At 31.8% G+C, this 22118-nt stretch overlaps 1 protein-coding gene across 1 annotated transcript; it reads right to left on the reverse strand.

Annotated features, from left to right (window-relative positions):
• Positions 1–1683: 1683 nt before the first annotated feature.
• LOC139484355 (uncharacterized) lies at positions 1684–21000 on the reverse strand. The gene is made up of 5 exons (XM_071268093.1): positions 20949–21000; positions 20329–20487; positions 17656–17774; positions 9867–10787; positions 1684–2668 (listed from the first exon to the last, which is right to left on the reverse strand). The coding sequence occupies exons 1-4, from the start codon at positions 20998–21000 to the stop codon at positions 9888–9890; spliced, it is 1230 nt and encodes a 409-aa protein (XP_071124194.1). The 3' UTR covers positions 1684–2668; positions 9867–9887.
• Positions 21001–22118: the final 1118 nt, after the last annotated feature.

Here is a 22118-nt window from a genome sequence, read left to right on the forward strand (position 1 = left end):
TAAATAAGGAGATGTGATATAATTGCAATTAGACAACTGTCCACCAAGACTTTACAAGAGAAAAACTCATACCATATTCATGGTAGACATAGTTGACTATAAAAAAAAAACGATATGAAAAATAAAGAATTCAATTGAGAAAACTAATAATGGTCTTGTAGGGGTCAGTTGACCTTCAGTTGATAACATTTTTGTGGATCATTGATAATGTTTGGGTGGTGTGATATTTATAGTTACACCTTTATCTGAACTTAAGACTTCCAAGTTGAGCATAAAAATCAATCATGATTAGTTAAACAGGCATTTCAGCATGTACTGTCTTGTGCTATAGTCTGTTCAATTTTTTATATGGTTATATCAACATGATAGGCTGGACTTTATTTTCCCCCTTGAGGTTTGGTTAAAGTTTGGTTGGATATTTTGTAAGGTTTTGTGAAATACTTTTGTGGTATGTTTGTCATTAGGATATCTATCCAATAGAGTCCCAATGATGTGTATTTTCTTTTAAAATATTAAAATGCCAAATTCGAGTTTTGATCCCAATTCCACGGTCAACTGAACATAGAAAATGTAATGCACGTGGGGCATCCATGTACTATGGACACAATATTGTTTGTACATGAAGTAGGTCGTTAGTTTTCTTGTTTGAATGGTTTTACATTTTTCGTTTGGGGCTTTGTATAGCTGACTAAGCAGTATGATTTTTGCTCATTGTTGAAGGCATAAAGGTGGCATACAGTTGCTAATTTCTGTGTCATATGTCCTCTTTTGCAGAGTTCTCATTGGCAATCATATCATTTCTTTTTTTCTTTTTTCAATTGGGATCAAAACTCTAATTTGGCATTGTAATTAAAAAGAAAATAGCATAGGGAATATGTTTACAAAGTTTCAAGTTGATTGGACTTCAATTTGATCAAGGCCTACATTGACCAAAAACCTAAACATGAAGCGGGACAGACAGACAGACAGACAGACAGACAGACGGACGGACGGACGGGCGAATGAAAGGACGAACAAACTGACGGACGCACAGACAAAAAACATAATGCCCATAAATGGAGCATAAATTTGAAGGAAAAACAAATATGTAACACATCCACAAACGTTTTTGCTATCATGGGTACCGAAGCTAGTATGACAGTTGTGAAGGATTTTTTTCCAGTCCTAAAATGGACTTTTACCCGGCTTCATCCACTCTGTCTAATATTTCTATTTGTATCCATCTGATGAATTGTATTTATCAACTGGTTTTTATAGTTCGTTCTTGTGTTGTACTGTTACACCACTTCAGTGGTTGTCGTCTGTTGATGTGTTACATATTTGTATTTTGTTCTTTTTTATACATAAATTAGGCAGTTAGTTTTCTCCTTTAAATTGTTTTGCATTTGTCATTTCGGGTGCTGTTATAGCTGACTATGCGGTATCGGCTTTGCTCATTGTTGAATTCCGTACGGTGACCTATAGTTTTTAATTTCTTTGGGGACAGATGTCTTATTGGAAAGCATACCACATTTCTTTTTTATATAGTTTATGTCGGTCAGCTTATAAAATGTCCTGGAGCTATGTATTTTAAAATTATTCGCTCCCTCCATGCAACATGCAAACGCAAAACACAAACTACATAGCAAGCTATAAAAGGCCCCGACATAACCACAAATAATAATTCATTGATATTTATTAAGATTGACATATTACAACACAACTAAGGTTATTCAGATTTATTGTTTTCAAACATTTGTTCAAACAGCGCATAGACAAATCACATGTAGTATAAAAGCACAAACTTGAAGGATGTTCGCTACTCTGTTTAAAAATAACAATTTTCTAAAGACTTATCAATTTATAGTTCACACATACAAAATTAAGCAGAAAAAACGTTGAAAGTCAGTGTCCTTGTTTTGGAGTTATAAGCCATTAAAAATTCTCTCTAGATATTTTGTACATCTAATATCAAGAACTTTTTTCTTTCAAATAACAAAGATTTTAGATTATTTAAATAGCTTTTTTAAACGATATACATAAAAGTATGAAATTGAAAAAAAATATGGGTTGTCGGGAACATTCTTATTGGCACCACATGGTAAAAACTAGAGGATTCTACATATCTGACAACAAGTCATAAACATGAGAAACAATTAATAAAACATCATAATAAACTGAAAATTAACAAAAATATTTTAATAGCAACTATTTCAATGTGTTCGAGGTAAACATATTTACATCTTCAACAAAATATACAGTTTACTAGTGTACAAACTTCCCTTTCTGTATACCATTGACTAATAAAATGTAATAGAACAAAACTTGGATGTTTTCTATAAAGATTGGTCGATGGTTGCATATATAATAATATATTATCTGCTTTTACAAAAAGAAAAGAAAAATGCATGTACACTTTTTACTCAGTTTTACAAGAAATGTTTAGTTTTTCAAATACTTTAAATAATAAGCGACATGAGACTGTTAACATAAATGATACTAAGTGGACAAAAAAATGTAGAATAGAGAATAATATTTCAATATTAGTATTTAACCCAAAGAAAGCAAAATATTGAATTCTTCTGACAAATAAATTTACATAAAAAGCACTTGGTTAATGTCTTAAAACAAGATTGTTCTTTAATACGCATATATGTTTAATGTATAATAGTACATAGTTGTAATATTTCTTCAGAAAAATAAATTTTTTTTTTTTTTTTATTACTATATTTGGAACTTGGAAAGATTTTTTTTTTAACAGTTCTCATGTTTTATTGATAGTTTTTCACATTTGTTAGTTGATACATCAAATACCGGTACCTTATCCCGGCCTCGTTAACCGTTAGCAGTATATAATAAATTTTGTTAGTATTTGTTAGTTTAATTTGTGTTTGAAACATACATTTTTAATTATAATATAATCTGACTGATTGTTAGTCAATTACAAATAGAAAAAAAAATACAATATAAGCATATATAATTGCAAATCATTCACATTTATAATTACGTAATTTTGTACCGTATTTGACCCTTACTTTAACATCCTCATTATTGAATCAATCTACCTGACACATATTGCTCGTTTAGAAAAATCGTGCAGATGTCTTAATGTGATCAGATAATCGTAACTTGACGTGATTGAGGGATAATATACTTCACGTGTTAATCTTTTCGCTTTTGGATTATTATCAAAAGGTGAGATATTTTATGTTTATTATTATAGAAATATGAATTTATTATCTTTGTACATAATCTGTACCTTATTGTGTTTTGATTTAAGTTTTAGAATAGGTGTAATTTAAGGGTTTTTCTTTACGGCCGCTGAGGTGTCGATTTTTATATTTTATAATCTAACAGTTTAAAGATTTTTTTGAAATTTGCGAATTAAATTACTTTTACTTTTTTTTACACATCTGTTAACTTCAAAATATAATTCAAATTCTTTTTTAAAGATATTGTATATGTCGGCGGATTTTGTTCTTTGCTCCGACGTGTAAAATGATTTGTAAATTGAGAAACCTATCAACGTTATAATAAGATTTATGTCATTATAATGTCGGTCTCCTATTTTATATCCAAAGACTATATCTATTAAGTTTATTTTCTTACAGAAGTTTATGATATTCATTTTTTCTGTTATTTTATTCCACAAATCTTTTAAAAATTTACAGTCGATAAAAAAATGTTGATAATTGTCTGTGCATTTGCATAAAGTACACTCTGACGTATTATATATTTTCCATTTAAAAAGATTTTCTGTGTTCGGCAATATATAGCTAAATAGTTTCCATTTATATACTTTAAGTTTGTTTGTGTATATTTCTTTGTTTGTAAATGATAAGGAGTGTTTAATTTGTAATGGTTTTACGCCTAATAATTTTTGCCATTTTATTAATCCAATGTTTGGAGTTATTTTGTTTTTTAAAAAATATTGATATACGGTTTTGTTATCTAGATCTGCTAAATTTATTTCTGTTTCATTCATTCTGATTATTTTTTCGTTAATATTAACGCGGGTTTTAACAGATTTATTTGTTTTCAGGATATCTATCCAACATTTTGGAATAGCTTTTTTTAATATTGATAGTTCGGCTATCCAGTTGTGTTTTATTTCTAACTTACGCAGTATTGTCTTTTCGTTGATTTGACCATTTTCGTCAATTATTTCATTTATATAGATTATATTGCTTCCGATCCAATTGAGCATCAATAATGGTTTATTTTTTATTTTTATGTTTTTATTACCCCATATAATTTCTTTGCGTATTTCTCTAAAGTTAGTGGGTGATTTAGTTTGACCTCCACCTTTCCGTATCCAACATTTTACAATATCCAGATAAAATTCTGGTAGTTCAGTTGTTATTTTAAGTGGTTTTAAATTTTTAAGTTCTAAATTCATTTTGAAGATAAGGAAGTTTTTCCCGTATTTATCAAAAAAGAATCTCGGAATAATTGACCAATTTTCATGTTTTGACTCCATTAGTCTTGATACCCATTTAATTTTAAGTGTGTTGAAGTAGCTGTCGATGTCTATCATATTAAGTCCTCCCGTACTGTAATCTGCTATGAGAGTTGACCTTTTTAATTTATCTTGTTTACCGTTCCAGATGAAATTAAAAATTTCTTTTTCTAGGTTGTCGCTATACATTTTATTTATGACTGTCATACTTGCTAAGTATGTAAATTGTGGGATGATAAGTGATTTGATAATAAGAATTTTACCGATGATCGTAAGATGTCTTTTTTCCCAAGATTTCATGAGTTTTTTTGCTTTTTCAAACTTATTTTCCCAATTTAGTTTTGCGCATTCTGCTTTATTTGTGCCGAAATACAATCCCAACACTTTAACGGGTTTATCTGTGAATTTTATATTATCTACCTTATCTTTACAATTTTTTAGTTTTCCTATCCAAATGCCTTCCGTTTTGTTTTTATTTAATTTAAGACCAGAAAATGTGCCAAATATTTCAATAACATTTAATGCTGCTATAATTTCGTTTTTTGATTTAAGAAAAAGAGTGGTATCATCTGCTAACTGGGAAATTTTCAAATTATGTTTTGAATGGTCAAGTTTGATCTCAAAACCTTTAATGTTATAATCATTCCTTAATTTACATGCCATAATTTCAACTGCGATCACGAAGATCATGGAAGAGCAGGGGCATCCTTGACGCACCCCCCTTTTTAGACTAATTGGTGCAGAAATCCATCCATTATTGAACACTGAGCTATTTATATCAGAATATAACGTCTTGATCCAGTTAATAAATGAACTATTAAAGCCGAAATGTTCGAGAGTTTGGTACATAAAGGTCCATTTTAAGGTATCAAATGCTTTTGAAAAGTCTAGAAACAAAATTGCACCTTCAACATTAAATTTGTCGGCGTAATCTATGATGTCTTGTATTTGTCTGAGATTGAAGCCAATATATCGTTTTTTTATATATCCTGTTTGGTCTGCATTTATTATTAAATTTAGTACATTTTTTATTCTTTGAGCTAATGTGTAAGATAGTATTTTATAGTCCGAGTTTAATAAGGAGATTGGCCTATAATTTGAAAGATCTAGTGGATCATTCTTTTTGTATATAAGATTAAGAATACTTTGTCTTTGAGAAAATGGTAGCTTTTGCCTGTCGTAGCTTGTATTAAAGATGTTAACAAGGATTGGACCTAATGATTGCCAAAACTTTTTATAGAAATTTGTTGAGATACCATCTTTACCTGGGCTTTTATTGGGTTTTAAATTGTTTACTGCTAGTGTTAGTTCATCTATTGTAACATATCCATCGCACGTCTGACTTTCATTTTTTGATAATTTATTTTTTACTTCAGTACTGTTAATATATTCCCATGATTGGGCTATGTTTTCGTTTTCTTTTGAATATAGTTTTTCGTAAAATTTCTTTTCAATTTGAAGTATTTCACTTTGATCTGTAACAATATTTCCTTGGTCGTCTTTTAGTTTTATTATTGTTTTTTTTGTTTGTTTATTTTTTTCTAGGCCTAAAAAGTAAGCTGTATTTTTTTCGCCTTTTTCTACCCAATCTTGTTTAGACCTTAATTGGGCACCCTTAGCTTTATATTCATAATGTGTTTCTAGCTGATTTTCAATTTGATTTATTTTTTGCAAAATATCATTATTTTCATTTTTTTGGTATTTTTCAGTTAAGAGTGTTAATTTTTTTTCCATTTTCTTTATTTCGTTATTTTTATTGTAAGCTCTACTTTTGCAATAATTTATTGTAAATAGTTTAATATCAAGTTTAATCGCGTCCCAAAGAAGATGCACATCCGTAGTTGTGTCTTGCATGATAGTTTTATATTTTGCAATTATTGTTTCTATTTCTTTACAATATTCATTTTCTTCTAAAATAGAATTATTTAATTTCCAGTATCCTGGACCTTTACTTTCGGCCGTTACGCTTTGTAATTTAAGAGATACGCCTTGGTGGTCTGTGCTTTTTATTAATGCGGGTCTTATATCGCTTGATTTTGTATTGAGCACAAAATCTTTATTAATTAAAAAGTAATCAATTCGACTTGCTTGACTGAAGTTTTGTCTTTTCCAGGTAAACTGTACTTTTTTCGGATTTAAATATCTCCATATATCGATTAGATTGTGTGTTTTAATTAAAGATTTTAAACTGTTTACTGGTTTTATATTTTTTCGTTTTCCATTAGTAAGTTTTCTATCTAAGTTTGACAATGCATCGTTCATGTCGCCGCCTAGTATTACTGTTCCAATTGCATAATTACTTATGAAATCAGAGAGATTTTTAAAGAACTTGTTTCTTTCCGTTTCTATGTTTGGTGCATATATGTTAATGAGCGAATAAATTATGTTTTCTATTTCTATATTTAACATTAGTATTCTACCGTCTTTGTCTTTGTTTTCATTAATTACTTTACATTCTAACTTATTATCAATTATAATGGCTACCCCTCTACTTTGGGTTGTACCATGACTAAAATGGATAACGTTACTAGTTTCAGTATATAATTTTTTTTCAAGATTTTCATCAAAGTGACTCTCTTGTATAAAAGTTATAAGACTTTTTTGATTTTTTATCCATTGATAAAATCTTGTTCTTTTCTCTTTATCTCTGAGTCCTTTAACATTTAGCGTACATATATGGATGTCTTTTATCATATTGATTGATTTTAAATTTGTTATTTATTTTATTTAAAGTACGCTTGACTGACTCGTAACTACTTTCTTTGTTGATAAATTCTAAAGGTGTAACACGTGACAGCCTGGTGGTAAAGTTGTTTAAAACTGTTGGGTTACTTTTAGTACCATTCATTAAAATTTCAAAGTTGTTTATTATTTTGATTCTAATCATAGGTGGTTTGTGCATTCTTTCTTTTTTAAGTGCACTTTTAATTTTAAAAAGTGAAGATAAAAATAGGCATTGTTTTGTCTTCACACATAAACAGTTGTTGTTTATATAAATATATTTTTCTGAGACTTTCAATTTATTATTTTTTATTATATTAGCTTTTTCCCCAAAAGTGCCTAGTTTAGTTAAAGTTTCCGCTAGCCGTATGTGATCGTTTGGCATGTTTGTTCTAACTTTAAATATAAGCTTTATGATGTTTTCTGATCTTATGCATGTTATAAGGTGTTTACATATTATACAATGTATACAATAAAGAAATACGAGTACATGACAGTAGCGCAAGCATGCAAACCATGCGCGTACAATGATGGTAACATACAAACTGTAACACATGTATGATAAAAACAGAGAATACCTATACGTTGTTAGACAGTCTTTTGGTATCTCTGTTGTGTTCTCGTAACAAATAGTATACAACAAATTACATATTAACCAATGTATATATAGCTGTAAGTCTTTACATTGCGTTATTGTAATATAACAAGTTCTATAACACAAAGTCATTCGTTTACTACATGATTTCCTTGCTGTATTACGTAGCTTGTGTTTGTGCATCTGAAAACATCTTTTTACAAACAGTATCATCATGTACGAATAATATGAAATTTTATTTATGTAAATATGTATTACTTTATTTAATTTTATTGATTTATTTTTAGGTTTATTAGATAAGATTTGACAGTCGGTACTTGTCAGAACAGATAATGTAAGTATTACTGTTGTTTTCTTTTCTTTTAATATTTTTTGTTGCGATCTTGTTGCATTATATCTGTTGTTAATAAAGTTTGAATTGTTACTAAAAATAGACATGGGAAAGCCCATTTTTGAAAATGTATTTGATTTTATACATTTCTTACAAGTAAGTTTGTTGATAAAATACAAATGTACTAGTATCATCATCACTGTTGAATACTTCAGATAGCATTTGATTTTATGTTGATACTGAATGTATGACATATAGATTTCATTTGTGTTATCACTCTTTTGTAATAAAGGATAACTAAGTATGGAAAAAGATTATATACATTATATACAATGACATCATTTTTTTAAATTTTTTTTGTATTAAGATAAAAGATATAATTAAAGTTTTCGATTAAGTCTTTGCAGCCTTGTTTTCTTTGTCTTGGCTTGGTGGAGTTGATGGTGTTCTTCCTTTTAGATTTTCTTGTCTTCTATTTGGAGTGGTAAATCTGTTTATGTCCAATTGTTTCTGACTTGTTTGTTTACCTGAATTGTTGGTTTTTGAGACTGCACTATGTGAAAGGCTTTCATTTTTTTCTGCTATGTTTTTCTTTTTTTTTTCTTTTTTCTTCTCTGGGGTTAGATTTTGTTTGTCATCTGTGGTAACTGGTATGTTCTGTTCCAAATTAGCACTTAATTGAATTGAAAGATCTGTACATCCATCTGTTTTGTTCACTTCTTGATTGTGTTGATGTGTGATATCTTCTATGTGTTCTTTTTGTGTTGTTTCTTGCATTATGTTGTCAGGTTCTGTTATTTGAGTTTCCTTCTCTTGTTGGTTTTTTGTTTCTTTTTGTCTCATATTTTCAAAAAATGTTGGACAGTTTATTAATTTGTGACCTGACTTGTTGCAGCCTCTACACATCCATTCATTGGGACAGTCACTTGTAAAGTGGCCATGTTGGAGGCATTTACTGCAGATGAAATGAGTGTTTATGTCTATTTGACCAAAGTGTGAGACTCTAGCAAGATATTTTCCAAATTGCATAGTTTTTGGCAGTTGTTCCTCAAATTTCTCACAGAAAACCACTCTGTCTCCTGTTTCACAATCTGTCATTTGATTATCTACTCTTAATCTGTCTCTGTTTATGGATATAACTTTGATATTTCTCTTCTCTAATTCTCTTTGTATCTGTCCATCATCTGCAGATAATGGCACATTCTTTACTCTAACTTTTTTTAAATTGCTTTTATAGTTGGGGTTGTTTGGGTTATGTGGAAGGAGGGGGATGGTCTTTCCTCTGAGGACTACTCCTTCACTTAGGAGTTTAAGCCTGTCTTCTTCTGCGTCTAAGTATAACCTCCACATTCTTCCTATTCTCTGAATTCCTTTTATATGTTCTCTTTTTATTGACATTGACATTCCTCTGAATATTTCTAAGTTGGTGAGCCAAAGTTCTTTGGGTGGGTTTGAGGCTCCAAAAACGTCTGTTTCTTTGATAAATATAGGTTTGACACCGTTTGTATCATTTGTTTTTGTTCCGTTTGTATCTGTATTGATTGTAAGGTTACCAGCAGTTACTTTTGCATATGTTGGCGCCATATTGTTTACGTTTTCTGTCGAGTCAGATACATTTCGACTCTGTTTTAAGTGTTTATCATCGTAATATGGGTTGGTTTGCATTGATTGTCTGCTGCATATGTCACTTTCCCATTCATTTTCCCAGTCTTTAGACATTTTGTTGTTTTTTTTTAGCATAAAAATTCAATATTTATATGAGAGTTCTCACCTTGAGAGACCTTCAGAAAAATAAAATTACACTATACATTATTGTTTAAAAAGACATTCCATGATTTTGACTGAGGTGATGGAGAGATGTCGAGACAATCATTTTCTATTTCTGATAAAACCAGTCTAGTAGTACTGTTGTCAAGGCTAACTAAATCTTCGATAGTGTCACAAAATGATCTAGACATCAGCTTATCAAACGATTCTATTTTCTCTGAACTTTCTATACCTTCTTGAATAATATTTGAACTTAGCGGTGACTCTGGAATGGTTGGATACAGTGGTGACTCTGGAATTGTTGAAGGCATCGAACGTACTGGAAAGTTACATATCAACGGTAATTGGTCGTTACTAGTAGATGGAAAGGACGATTGAACATTGCTGGTTACCGGAAGTGTAGTCTTAGAGGATACATACTCTTTACTAACAGATGAAAGTGCCGTCTTAACCTTGTTGGTAGATGGAGGTACCTCATTTGGCTTAACGCACTGCCATTTGAGCAATAAACTATGAATGTCTCTTACAGTGTTTTCAATGGAAACAATTCGACTTGAGTCTAACTGTTGGTTAAGTATGCTGATGTCAAACTCGGATAAGTTCAGACTTAGTCCACTCTCTTGTAGTCGTGGGTTGACCTTCGCACCTCGCGATGGAGTTTCAGCTGGTTTGGCAGGTGATGGCGGATTAGACAGTTTGGAAGGTGATAGCGGTACAAATGGTTTGGCAGGTGATGGCGGATTAGACAGTTTAGAAGGTGATAGCGGTTCAAATGATTTAACAGATGCTGGCGGTTCTTCTAAATGGCTGGCTTCTTTTGTAAACATTGGTGGTATATCAACGTGATGAATAACTGATCTACTCAATTTAACTACGTTTGTTTTGATGCCAATTGATCTCATTATATGGCTGAACTCACTTTCTTTAATTGCATTCTAAAAATAAAAAAAATATATATAAGTAAAGGTGTTCAATATCCTTAATCTATATTCTTACTCCATGTTTTCTAATAGTAATACATATCTTTATTCGTAAAGATGCCTCATTATGTATCTTTTAAGTTACTGTATCTATAGCTTATGTCAATAATTTATCCATGAGGATTAATTAAACCCTGAACAATGGGCCAGTATGCAGACAATTTCTATTTTGACAAATTCATGATATTTTATAGAAGTTCTTATACTAGCAACACAAATAGAAAGTAAACCGATCTTGCCAAATTTCCACTAAATGGTTTTTAAGATATTAAACAACAACTAGCATTTTAGCCATATGTTCAATATTTGAATGTGGCTGACACAAGCAGGACCATCATGTTAATATATACAAGAAGATGTGGTATGGGCGCAAATGAGACAACCCTCCATCCAAGTCAAAATTTATAACAGTAAACCATTTTAGGTCAGAGTACGGTCTTCAACACCAGTGGCGTGTCCAGAACTTTTCATGAAAGGGGCGCTGACTGACATAAGGTGGACACCGTTCTTGTCTTCCTTCAGTGATTCCCTATATAATAAACCAAATTTTCCCCATGACAGAGGGGGACGCCCATGGATTGGCAAATGAACACGGAGCTTTGGCTCACACCGTATAGCACGCTATAAAGGGCCTCCAAAAAATACTAGTGTAAAACCATTCAAACGGGAAAACCAACGGTCTAATCTATATTAAATACGAAAATCTTATGAACCACATCAACAAACGGTAACTACTAAACATCAGATTCCTGACCTAAGACCGGTATAAGGGTAGTAGTTTTGGAATAGAATTCTTTTGAAAATAGTTAACATCCAAAAATCTCTTAGTGATGTCTTAATTTTATCATAGCTAAAAAGTAAGGGCACATATTACAAAAGAGGGGCGTAAGAAACCAGAGGGACAATCAAACTCATAGATCGTAAATAAACTGACAATGCCATGGCTAAAGATAAAAAGACAAACAGACAAATAATAATCACACAATACACAACATAGAAAAACTAAAGACTTAGCCAGAATATAAGACTAATAACATGCATACATGTACTACCACTGATATGTTGTTAAATAAGAACAAAAGTAACATGCATACATTTACAGAGTTACTTTCACTTAGTGTCTTATGTTTTCTCTGCATATACAAAATAATGTATAATTATCATATTGAATATAAAATAAAGAGAATTGGTAATATTGCCAATGAAGAAACAATCTGTCGGAATTCAAATGACCTCAATGCTAGCAATTGTAGGTCACCGTGCGCTCTTTGGTAACGAGCAAAAAAAAACAATACCGTATAAAAAGCCCTGATATGAAAAATGTGAAACAATATGTTCAAATTTACAATATAGTATTGTACAAAAAACAAATAAAACAGACATGCATGACACTTCGGGAAACACTTAATACAGGCTCTTGACTTAGGACCGGCACCAAGATAAAAAATGTCAGTTGTCAGCGCCTTACCTGGTACAGTGGAGTCATAACACAACATAAGAACATATTGTAATAAACATCTGCGCCATGAGCGCATAAAACGCGAGACGTCTTGTGTGAAAGTTTTATGCAATAATCCAAAATAGTTTCTGAGACAGTTTGAAGCAACAATCATTTTTGGTTTTTGAGACACGGCGGTACATGTGAACCCCCCCCCCCCCCAACTCTGCTAGCACTTTTTTTACGAAAACTAAATATCACTAAAATAAAATTTTGAAACAAACCAAAAAGTATTCAGATCTTTAAATTAATATTACAAAGAAGTGTGTACAGTTTCAAGCAATCATAAATTGTTTTGAGATACGGCGCGACATGTAAAAAAACCCTCCACTTTTTTACAAAATACTCAATAACTCAAAAATAAAATTTTGAGTCATTACCAAAAAGTATACAGATCTAAATTTATATAACAAAGATGTGTGTAAAGTTTTCAGCAATATTCATAAATCGTTTTTGAGATACGGCACGACATGTAAAAAAACCCTCCCCCTGTTTATAAAATACTCAATAACTCAAAAATGAAATTTTGAACCATCACTAAAAAGTATACAGATATTAAGATTCATATAACTAAAAAGTGTGTAAAGTTTTAAGCAATAATCAAGAATCGTTTTTGAGATACGGTGCAACATGTGAAAAAAAAAACATTCCCTGTTTTAGTTACAAAGTGCCGTAACTCAAACTAGAGGCTCTAAAGAGCCTGTGTCGCTCACCTTGGTCTATGTGAATATTAAAGGAAGCAGATGGATTCATGACAAAATTGTGTTTTGGTGATGGTGATGTGTTTGTACATCTTACTTTACTGAACATTCATGCTGCTTAAAATTATCTCTATCTATAATGAACTTGGCCCATTAGTTTCAGTGGAAAATGTTAGTAAAAATTTACAAATTTTATGAAAATTGTTAAAAATTGACTATAAAGAACAATAACTCCTAAGGGGGTCAATTGACCATTTCGGTCATGTTGACTTATTTGTAAATCTTACTTTGCTGAACATTATTGTTGTTTACAGTTTATCTCTATCAATAATAATATTCAAGATAATGACCAAAAACAGCAAAATTTCCTTAAAACTAACAATTCAGGGTCAGCAACCCAACAACGGGTTGTCCAATTCATCTAAAAATTTCAGAGCAGATAAATGTTGACCTGATAAACAATTTTACCCCATGTCAGATTTGCTCTAAATGCTTTGGGTTTTGAGTTATAAGCCAAAAACTGCATTTTACCCCATGTTCTATTTTTAGCCATAGCGGCCATCTTGGTTGGATGGCCGGGTCACCGGACACATTTTTCAAACTACTTACCCTTTTGATGATTGTGGCCAAGTTTGGATTAATTTGGCCCAGTAGTTTCAGAGGAGAAGATTTTTGTAAAAGATTACTAAGATTTAAGAAAAATGGTTAAAAATTGACTATAAAGGGCAATAACTCCTAAAGGGGTCAACTGACCATTTCAGTCATGTTGACTTATTTGTAAATCTTACTTTGCTGAACATTATTGCTGTTTACAGTTTATCTCTGTCTATAATAATATTCATGATAATAACCAAAAAAAGAAAAATTTCCTTAAAATTACTAATTCAGGGCCAGCAAACCAACAACGGGTTGTCCGATTCATCTGAAAATTTCAGGGCAGATAGATCTTGAACTGATAAACAATTTTACCCCATGTCAGATTTGTTCTAAATGCTTTGGGTTTTGAGTTATAAGCCAAAAACTGCACTTTACCCCATGTTTTATTTTTAGCCATGGCGGCCATCTTGGTTTGATGGCCGGGTCACCGGACACATTTTTCAAACTACTAACCCAAAAGATGATTGTGGCCAAGTTTGGATTAATTTGGCCCAGTAGTTTCAGAGGAGAAGATTTTTGTAAAATATTACTAAGATTTACGAAAAATGGTTAAAAATTGACTATAAAGGGCAATAACTCCTAAAGGGGTCAACTGACCATTTCAGTCATGTTGACTTATTTGTAAATCTTACTTTGCTGAACATTATTGCTGTTTACTGTTTATCTCTATCTATAATAATATTCAAGATAATAACCAAAAAACAGCAAAATTTCCATAAAATTACCAATTCAGGGGCAGCAACCCATCAACGGGTTGTCCGATTCATCTGAAAATTTCTGGGCAGATAGATCTTGACCTGATAAACAAGTTTACCCCGTACCAGATTTGCTCTAAATGCTTTGGGTTTTGAGTTGTAAGCCAAAAACTGCATTTTACCCCTATGTCCTATATTTAGCCGTGGCAGCCATCTTGGTTGGATGGCCGGGTCACCGGACACATTTTTTAAACTACATACCCCAAAGATGATTGTATCCAAGTTTGGATAAATTTAGCCCAGTAGTTTCAGAGGAGAAGATTTTTGTAAAAGATTACTAAGATTTACGAAAAATGGTTAAAAATTGACTATAAAGGGCAATAACTCCTTAAGGGGTCAACTGACCATTTTGGTCATGTTGACTTATTTGTAAATCTTACTTTGCTGAACATTATTGCTGTTTACAGTTTATCTCTATCTATAATAATATTCAAGATAATAACCAAAAACAGCAAAATTCCATAAAATTACCAATTCAGGGGCAGCAACCCATCAACGGGTTGTCCGATTCATCTGAAAATTTGTGGGCAGATAGATCTTGACCTGATAAACAATTTTACCCCATGTCAGATTTGCTCTAAATGCTTTGGTTTTTGAGTTATAAGCCAAAAACTGCATTTTACCCCTATGTTCTATTTTTAGCCATGGCGGCCATCTTGGTTGGTTGGCGGGGTCACCGGACACATTTTTTAAACTAGATACCCCAATGATGAATGTGGCCAAGTTTGATTAAATTTGGCTTAGTAGTTTCAGAGGAGAAGATTTTTGTAAAAGTTAACGACGACGGACGCAGGACGACGACGGACGCAGGACGACGACGGACGCAGGACGACGACGGACGACGGACGCCGGACGCAAAGTGATGGGAAAAGCTCACTTGGCCCTTCGGGCCAGGTGAGCTAAAAAGTTTAAATCTTATTTTCACCAAAAAGTATACAGATCATTGTCAGACAGACAAACAGACGGACAGACAGACGGACACAGGACATTTGTATACCATAAAACGTCACGTCAAAATTTTGACGGGCGTATGAAAATTGGTTGTAAACGACTTTACACAACCAAAAGAACAACAACAACAATAACAACAAAAACAACAACAACAACAACAAACACTAACATAAAAAGTAGACACGATTTACCCAAAGTAACTCGGTTTCGCGTTTGTTCTCGGTAAACGTTCGTAATTGTCTGTTGTGTAATTGGACGAACATTTGATAGTTGGGGGGGGGGGGGGGGTTCGACTTGACCGAATATTCATGTTTTTTTATGCAAGGTCCTTAATTTCAGTTCTAAGCAAGCCATTATGTTCATTTAAAAAATCCTCCCATCCCGAAAAACAAATGACCGTCCTTTCAATAAATCATCAGAGGCGGTACAGTGTCCTTTATTTGCAAACCGGTTTCTAGTTGTTTCACAAACATTTTTTTCACTTTTTTTTCATTTCTTTGAATAAAAATATTGAATGTATCATTATTTGCAAAAAAAAAATGTAGAACATAGGACTAGAAGTCACTTCTGAAAAGATATATACTATCAGTAGATTTATTGCAGTAAAGAAAAATTGATTAGATATCACTAAAATAAAATTTTGAATCAAACCAAAAATAAAGCTATTACGCATATCTGATTGAACAATTTAGATCTCTTTTCACAGATATTTGACATGGTAGAGCTGTTTTTGTTTTTATGAACATTTTTTTTTTATGAACATGTATTTATTTTTTATGAACATATAATATATTTATTTTTTATGAACATAATATATTTATTTTTTATAAACATATAATAAATATATTTATTTTTTATGAACATATAATAATTATATGTATTTCTTATGAACATATATTCGGCAGAAAATTCAGAGATAATGTCCAAAGCAAACCTTAAAAAGTAAATTTTGTTTATTTTTTGTATTTTTCCTATTGATGGACATTTTACAGTTTTTTGACAAGATACATTTATTTACTTTTTAATATGAATAAATTGTTCTTTTTATGACTATATATTTATTTTTTAGGACTATTTTTATCATTTTATGAATGCATATATTATTTTTTTATGGAAACTTTATTTTATGAGTTCACAGATATTTGATTTTTAAGAAGCTAGATTTCTTATTACGAATATCGGGTATAAAAAAATTCAGTGGATTTTTTTTTAAAAAGAGTTAACTCCCAGTACCAGGATATCCTCACCATGAAACGGACCTATTCAAGGCCATCATTAATTTACAGGAAGAGTCTACTTTGTTAACGATGTACATACGAAAAATTTAGGTGCCTAAATATTTTAAACGATTTTTGCACTTTGAGTTCGATGTAAAAAAAAAAAAGCAATTGGGACCCCTTAGAATTGATAAATATCCAAAACTGTCATCCGTAAAAATTTATTTCGCTTCGGACTGCTCCCTTGGGGAAACAACCCTTAAGGGATGATTATTTTGGATAATCTCCTGTTACACAGGCATGTACATACCTGCCAAATGCCACTATTTGCAGTGGCAGTGGACCCCCCCCCCAAATCCCCTTGTACATATAGCTAACAAATGGTAATTTTGAAAGAGCAATTTTGTTTAAAATTTTAAACAAAACAATTGATTTTACAATGACTATAGACTTGTTAAAGTATGAAGGAGACTTAAGTACGAAGAAGCCAAAAAAACACCAACAAACAACACTAAGGATGTACTTAGGTGAGGTTTTGGAGTTCGTGTCAAATATTCGGACTCCTTGGTGTTTTTCCATACAATACAATGTAAAATATTTTGCCCCATAACACCCATTTTTTTTTTCATATATTAGACTCAATATCTCATGAAAGGTCATTTATCAAAATTTTAGAAGATACTTGATTTTCTTTCTTTTGTTTTGAGAACAAAATAATACCAATGCAAATTTAAAGTAAAAGTCCGAGTCGGCCATGACCTATCAATATTTTTAACTTATGTTTATCCTTAGCGAATGCTCTACCGGCTTATAATATAAATTCAAAATCCTTGATTTATTAAATTTTCACCTTACATCACCTAAGTACATCCTTAAGATATATTTTCGAAGGCCCCCTTGAACATGTTGAAGGTTTCGTATGACTATATTAAAAAACCATCTTGCACGTATATTATACCACCCTGGGCATTTTGAAAAGTTGGCAGCTATGATTGTATCATAATGGTTCATGTTCTGAATCTTGGGTTAACAAATTGAACTTACTGTTTTGTCCTCATTGGGTGTAGCAGCTATAATCTCGTCGTCGGATACTTCCTCATTGGCCGGTGTAACATGCTGCTCGACAAATCTGTCCTCAGCTTCTTCTAGTTCAGCACGATCATCTAAAAAAAGAATAGTAATGCTTTATACATAATTTACAAATAAAAACAAAACAAATCTTGGTACCCCTCTTTAATCCAAACATTTCTAATTAGCAACCATATGCATACCACACCTTATTTGTATATTATATACGGTCCTGACGTTATAAGTTATATGGTTGGCTGCTTAGGAAACATACAAACGAATAGCAGATATAATTGGAGAGTATGTAAAAAGTTTAGGGCGATTTAAAGATACATTTATCCATGACCCCCCCTAACAACCAATAAGTACCGTGTGAAAAAAACTAACGGAGAATTTAGTACCAGGATGAAATAATCCAGGCAGCACAAAGAGAACAGTTGTGTCATAATATTGACTTTAGGATCAGGATCATGTTTAAATCATTTTCGATATTTTCTTGTGAACATATTTTTTTATATGTATAGTAGAAAAAAGAATTGTATTTGCTATTTACTATCAATTCCAAGTTTACTATCCACACTGTCTGAGCTCTCACTATTATAGTATATAGAGAACTCTGGGAAGGGTGAAAAATGTCCAAGTACTTTTTTCCATAGGTAGTATGTAGCACGAAATATTAATTAATATGAATAACTATTATGTTCTTTTCTTAATTCTTTATATAGATTACACCGATGCTTATATACTTAATATACATGTACACTGTGGTGTTTATTGTTGTAATTATAACTCAACTGATTTCATGTAATAAGGCCATAATAAATAATAGGTTTGTTTGCCCAAACGCTACCTACCCGGAAAAAAGCTGCCTACTCAAATTCTTTTATTGTCCTGATTTGAAGAGGTTTTTTTTAATCAAATAGGCATGAAGACTAATAAACATCTGATACTTCAATTTCTTTTTTTGAAAAAAAAAAGAAAATGCCTACCTACCTACCCACTGTCTCAACCTGGGGTAGCGTTTGGGCAAACCAAAAAAAAAATTAAGTGTGACCTAAACATATTCTATTCAATTCTTTAGATTTCTTGAATCTTTTTGTAGTGGAATTTGTTAAAGGGACACTTAGCTACGAGATGTATGAAACATCTAAAATATTTTTGTTTGGTTCAATCATTAAGGGAGTTTGCTTCTCAGTTTCAAAGTAATTAACTTTTCAAAACACTAGTTTATATAGATAGGGGATAAATAAAGGAATCCAAAGAGAAAGAAAAATATATAGGTCACCGTGCTTGTTTTCAAGATATTAGCCATTGAAATTTTGGCGGGAAAATATTCTCTCTTGATTTTTCATAGCTTTATCATTGACAAGTTGAAGTTCTCAAAAACTGTTAAAAAGTAATTAAAAAGACGTTAAAAGATGGCTTATCATTATACATGTCTCAACCTGGGGTAGCGTTTGGGCAAACCAAAAAAAAATTAAGTGTGGCCTAAACATATTCTATTCAATTCTTTAGATTTCTTGAATCTTTTTGTAGTGGAATTTGTTAAAGGGACACTAGCTACGAGATGTATGAAACATCTAAAATATTTTTGTTTGGTTCAATCATTTAGGGAGTTTGCTTCTCAGTTTCAAAGTAATTAACTTTTCAAAACACTAGTTTATATAGATAGGGGATAAATAAAGGAATCCAAAGAGAAAGAAAAATATATAGGTCACCGTGCTTGTTTTCAAGATATTAGCCATTGAAATTTTGGCGGGGAAATATTCTCTCTTGATTTTTCATAGCTTTATCATTGACAAGTTGAAGTTCTCAAAAACTGTTAAAAAGTAATTAAAAAGACGTTAAAAGATGGCTTATCATTATACATGTAAAAGATTTACAAAAAGAAAAATGGGGGTCACCGAGCTTATTTAATCAAGGCATTCAAATGGATAAAACAAGAGGATTCCGAAAATATGACAATAAGTCTAAAACATGACAAGCCAGCTTCCTTATAAATGGAATTGAAACAGTGAAATAATAAATAGCTTTAAGCAGTCAGTCTGCTCAAATGTTTATCAAATTAGTAAGCTTAGAAAAATTGATGATGACTTATTCACTTGCCAGTGAAAAACTAAACCCCATCGTATCTGTACTCATGTGAACTTCAATTTAAATACTAAGATACATATAGATTACACATGCAGTGTCCGTGTAAAGTTATTTTAAAGGAAAATAATGTCAACATTGAAAATGAAACGAAGGTAGACCATTTGATTAACTTATTCGATCCACAAAAAAATCATTCGTATACAGGTTAAAACGATCATTAACATATATTTTTAATCCATAAAATGAAATTAGATAGACCTAGAAAAATATAACTTGGCGATTTTGATATCTATTAATATCTATGTAAAACTTTGTGTGTATATCGCTATAATGTGATAATCGGCCGTCGTCAGAGGTCAACTCGATAGTTATTAAATTGAGTCTTGAATTTCCTTTTAGACTTTTTGTAGTCTGGAAAAATGTTTTACGTTGTATATTATTATTGTTATCAATCAAATATAAAAAAATGAGTCAAATTGTTGAACACAACCTTGACAGTTAGTGCCTCTGTTATTTTATGATCGGAAACGGATTGAACATATTTATGTAACTTACCCGACAACTTGATAATTTTAGCAGGACACTCGGCACCATCCCAGACAACAGTAACGGTCTGTTGATCTTCAAACTCCCAATCACGAAGTTTACAACTGGGTATGATGCTTGTCTGTTGTTCTTCAGGGAAGTAAACAGCCGCATAACGCGGTCTTTTCACTAAAATAAAATAAGAAATATTCTAGCTAATTCAATATTATTAAGCACTACTAATGTAAAAGACCTGTGCAACTTGGGAAAATATATATTTAGAGCACTGAAGCTCAGAAATGACTGTTTTCAGTAAAATGATTAGTAATTGAATTTTATTTGTTACAAATATTTGCTATTTGGAATTATACTTATACATGTATGTTTTTATTTTTTGTGTATTTAAAACTTCTGTCTGTTTTGTAATGATCGTATATTTTTGTAATATGTATTTAGTATATATTGATTATACATGTACCTATATGTTGTAAAACATCTGGTTAATAAAGAATTGAAAAATATAAACTTCATAAAAATTATATACATGTGTAAGCTCGATTTTTACCACAAAATCGTAACACGTTTAATAGTGGCGGATAATAACGATGTAACATGTAACTAAGTTTCAAGTTCATGTGACTATGACTTACTACCATGGCAAACATCTTTAATCTGATACGGAATGTCCAACGGAATTTCCATGTTTCTCATTTTTAGCTCACCTGGCCCGAAGGGCCAAGTGAGCTTTTCTCATCACTTGGCGTCCGGCGTCCGTCGTCCGTCGTCCGTCGTCCGTCGTCGTCGTCCGTCGTTAACTTTTACAAAAATCTTCTCCTCTGAAACTACTGGACCAAATTAAACCAAACTTGGCCACAATCATCATTGGGGTATCTAGTTTAAAAATTGTGTTCGGTGACCCGCCCAACCAACCAAGATGGCCGCCATGGCTAAAAATAGAACATAGGGGTAAAATGCAGTTTTTGGCTTATAACTCAAAAACCAAAGCATTTAGAGCAAATCTGACATGGGGTAAAATTGTTCATCAGGTTAAGATCTATCTGCCCTGAAATTTTCAGATGAATCAGACAACCCGTTGGTAGGTTGCTGCCCCTGAATTGGTAATTTTGAGAAAATTTTGCTGTTTTTGGTTATTATCTTGAATATTATTATAGATAGAGATAAACTGTGAACAGCAAAAATGTTCAACAAAGTAAGATCTACAAATAAGTCAACATGACCAAAATGGTCTGTTGACCCCTTTAGAAGTTATTGCCCTTTATAGTCAATTTTTAACCATTTTTCGTAAATCTTAGTTATCTTTTACAAAAATCTTCTCCTCTGAAAATACTGGACCAAATTAAACCAAACTTGGCCACAATCATCATTGGGGTATCTGAATTAAAAATTGTGTCCGGTGATCCGGCCAACCAACCAAGATGGCCGCCATGGCTAAAAATAGAACATAGGGGGTAAAATGCAGTTTTTGGCTTATCACTCAAAAACCGAAGCATTTAGAGCAAATCTGACATGTAGTAAAATTGTTTATCAGGTCAAGATCTACCTGCCCTGAAATTTTGAGATGAATCGGACAACTCATTGATAGGTTGCTGCCCCTGAATTGGTAATTTTAAGGAAATTTTGCTGTTTTTGGTTATTATCTTAAATATTATTATAGATAGAGAGAAACTGTAAACAGCAAAAATGTTCAGCTAAGTAAGATCTACAAATAAGTCGGCAGACCAAAATGGTCTGTTGACCCCTTTAGGAGTTATTCCCCTTTATAGTCAATTTTTAACCATTTTTCGTAAATCTTAGTTATC

Source organism: Mytilus edulis, chromosome 8 (assembly GCF_963676685.1).
Source record: "Mytilus edulis chromosome 8, xbMytEdul2.2, whole genome shotgun sequence".
In the NCBI taxonomy this organism is placed as follows: domain Eukaryota; kingdom Metazoa; phylum Mollusca; class Bivalvia; order Mytilida; family Mytilidae; genus Mytilus; species Mytilus edulis.

Coding starts and splice junctions, on each gene's coding strand:
- LOC139484355 (XM_071268093.1), bottom strand. CDS start 21,000: ATGGAAATTCCGTTGGACATTCCGTATCAGATTAAAGATGTTTGCCAT. Junction 17,775..20,328: donor TAAAATTATCAAGTTGTCGG/GTAAGTTACATA, acceptor TTCTTTTTTTAG/ATGATCGTGCTGAACTAGAA. Junction 10,788..17,655: donor CACCCAATGAGGACAAAACA/GTAAGTTCAATT, acceptor TTTTATTTTTAG/AATGCAATTAAAGAAAGTGA.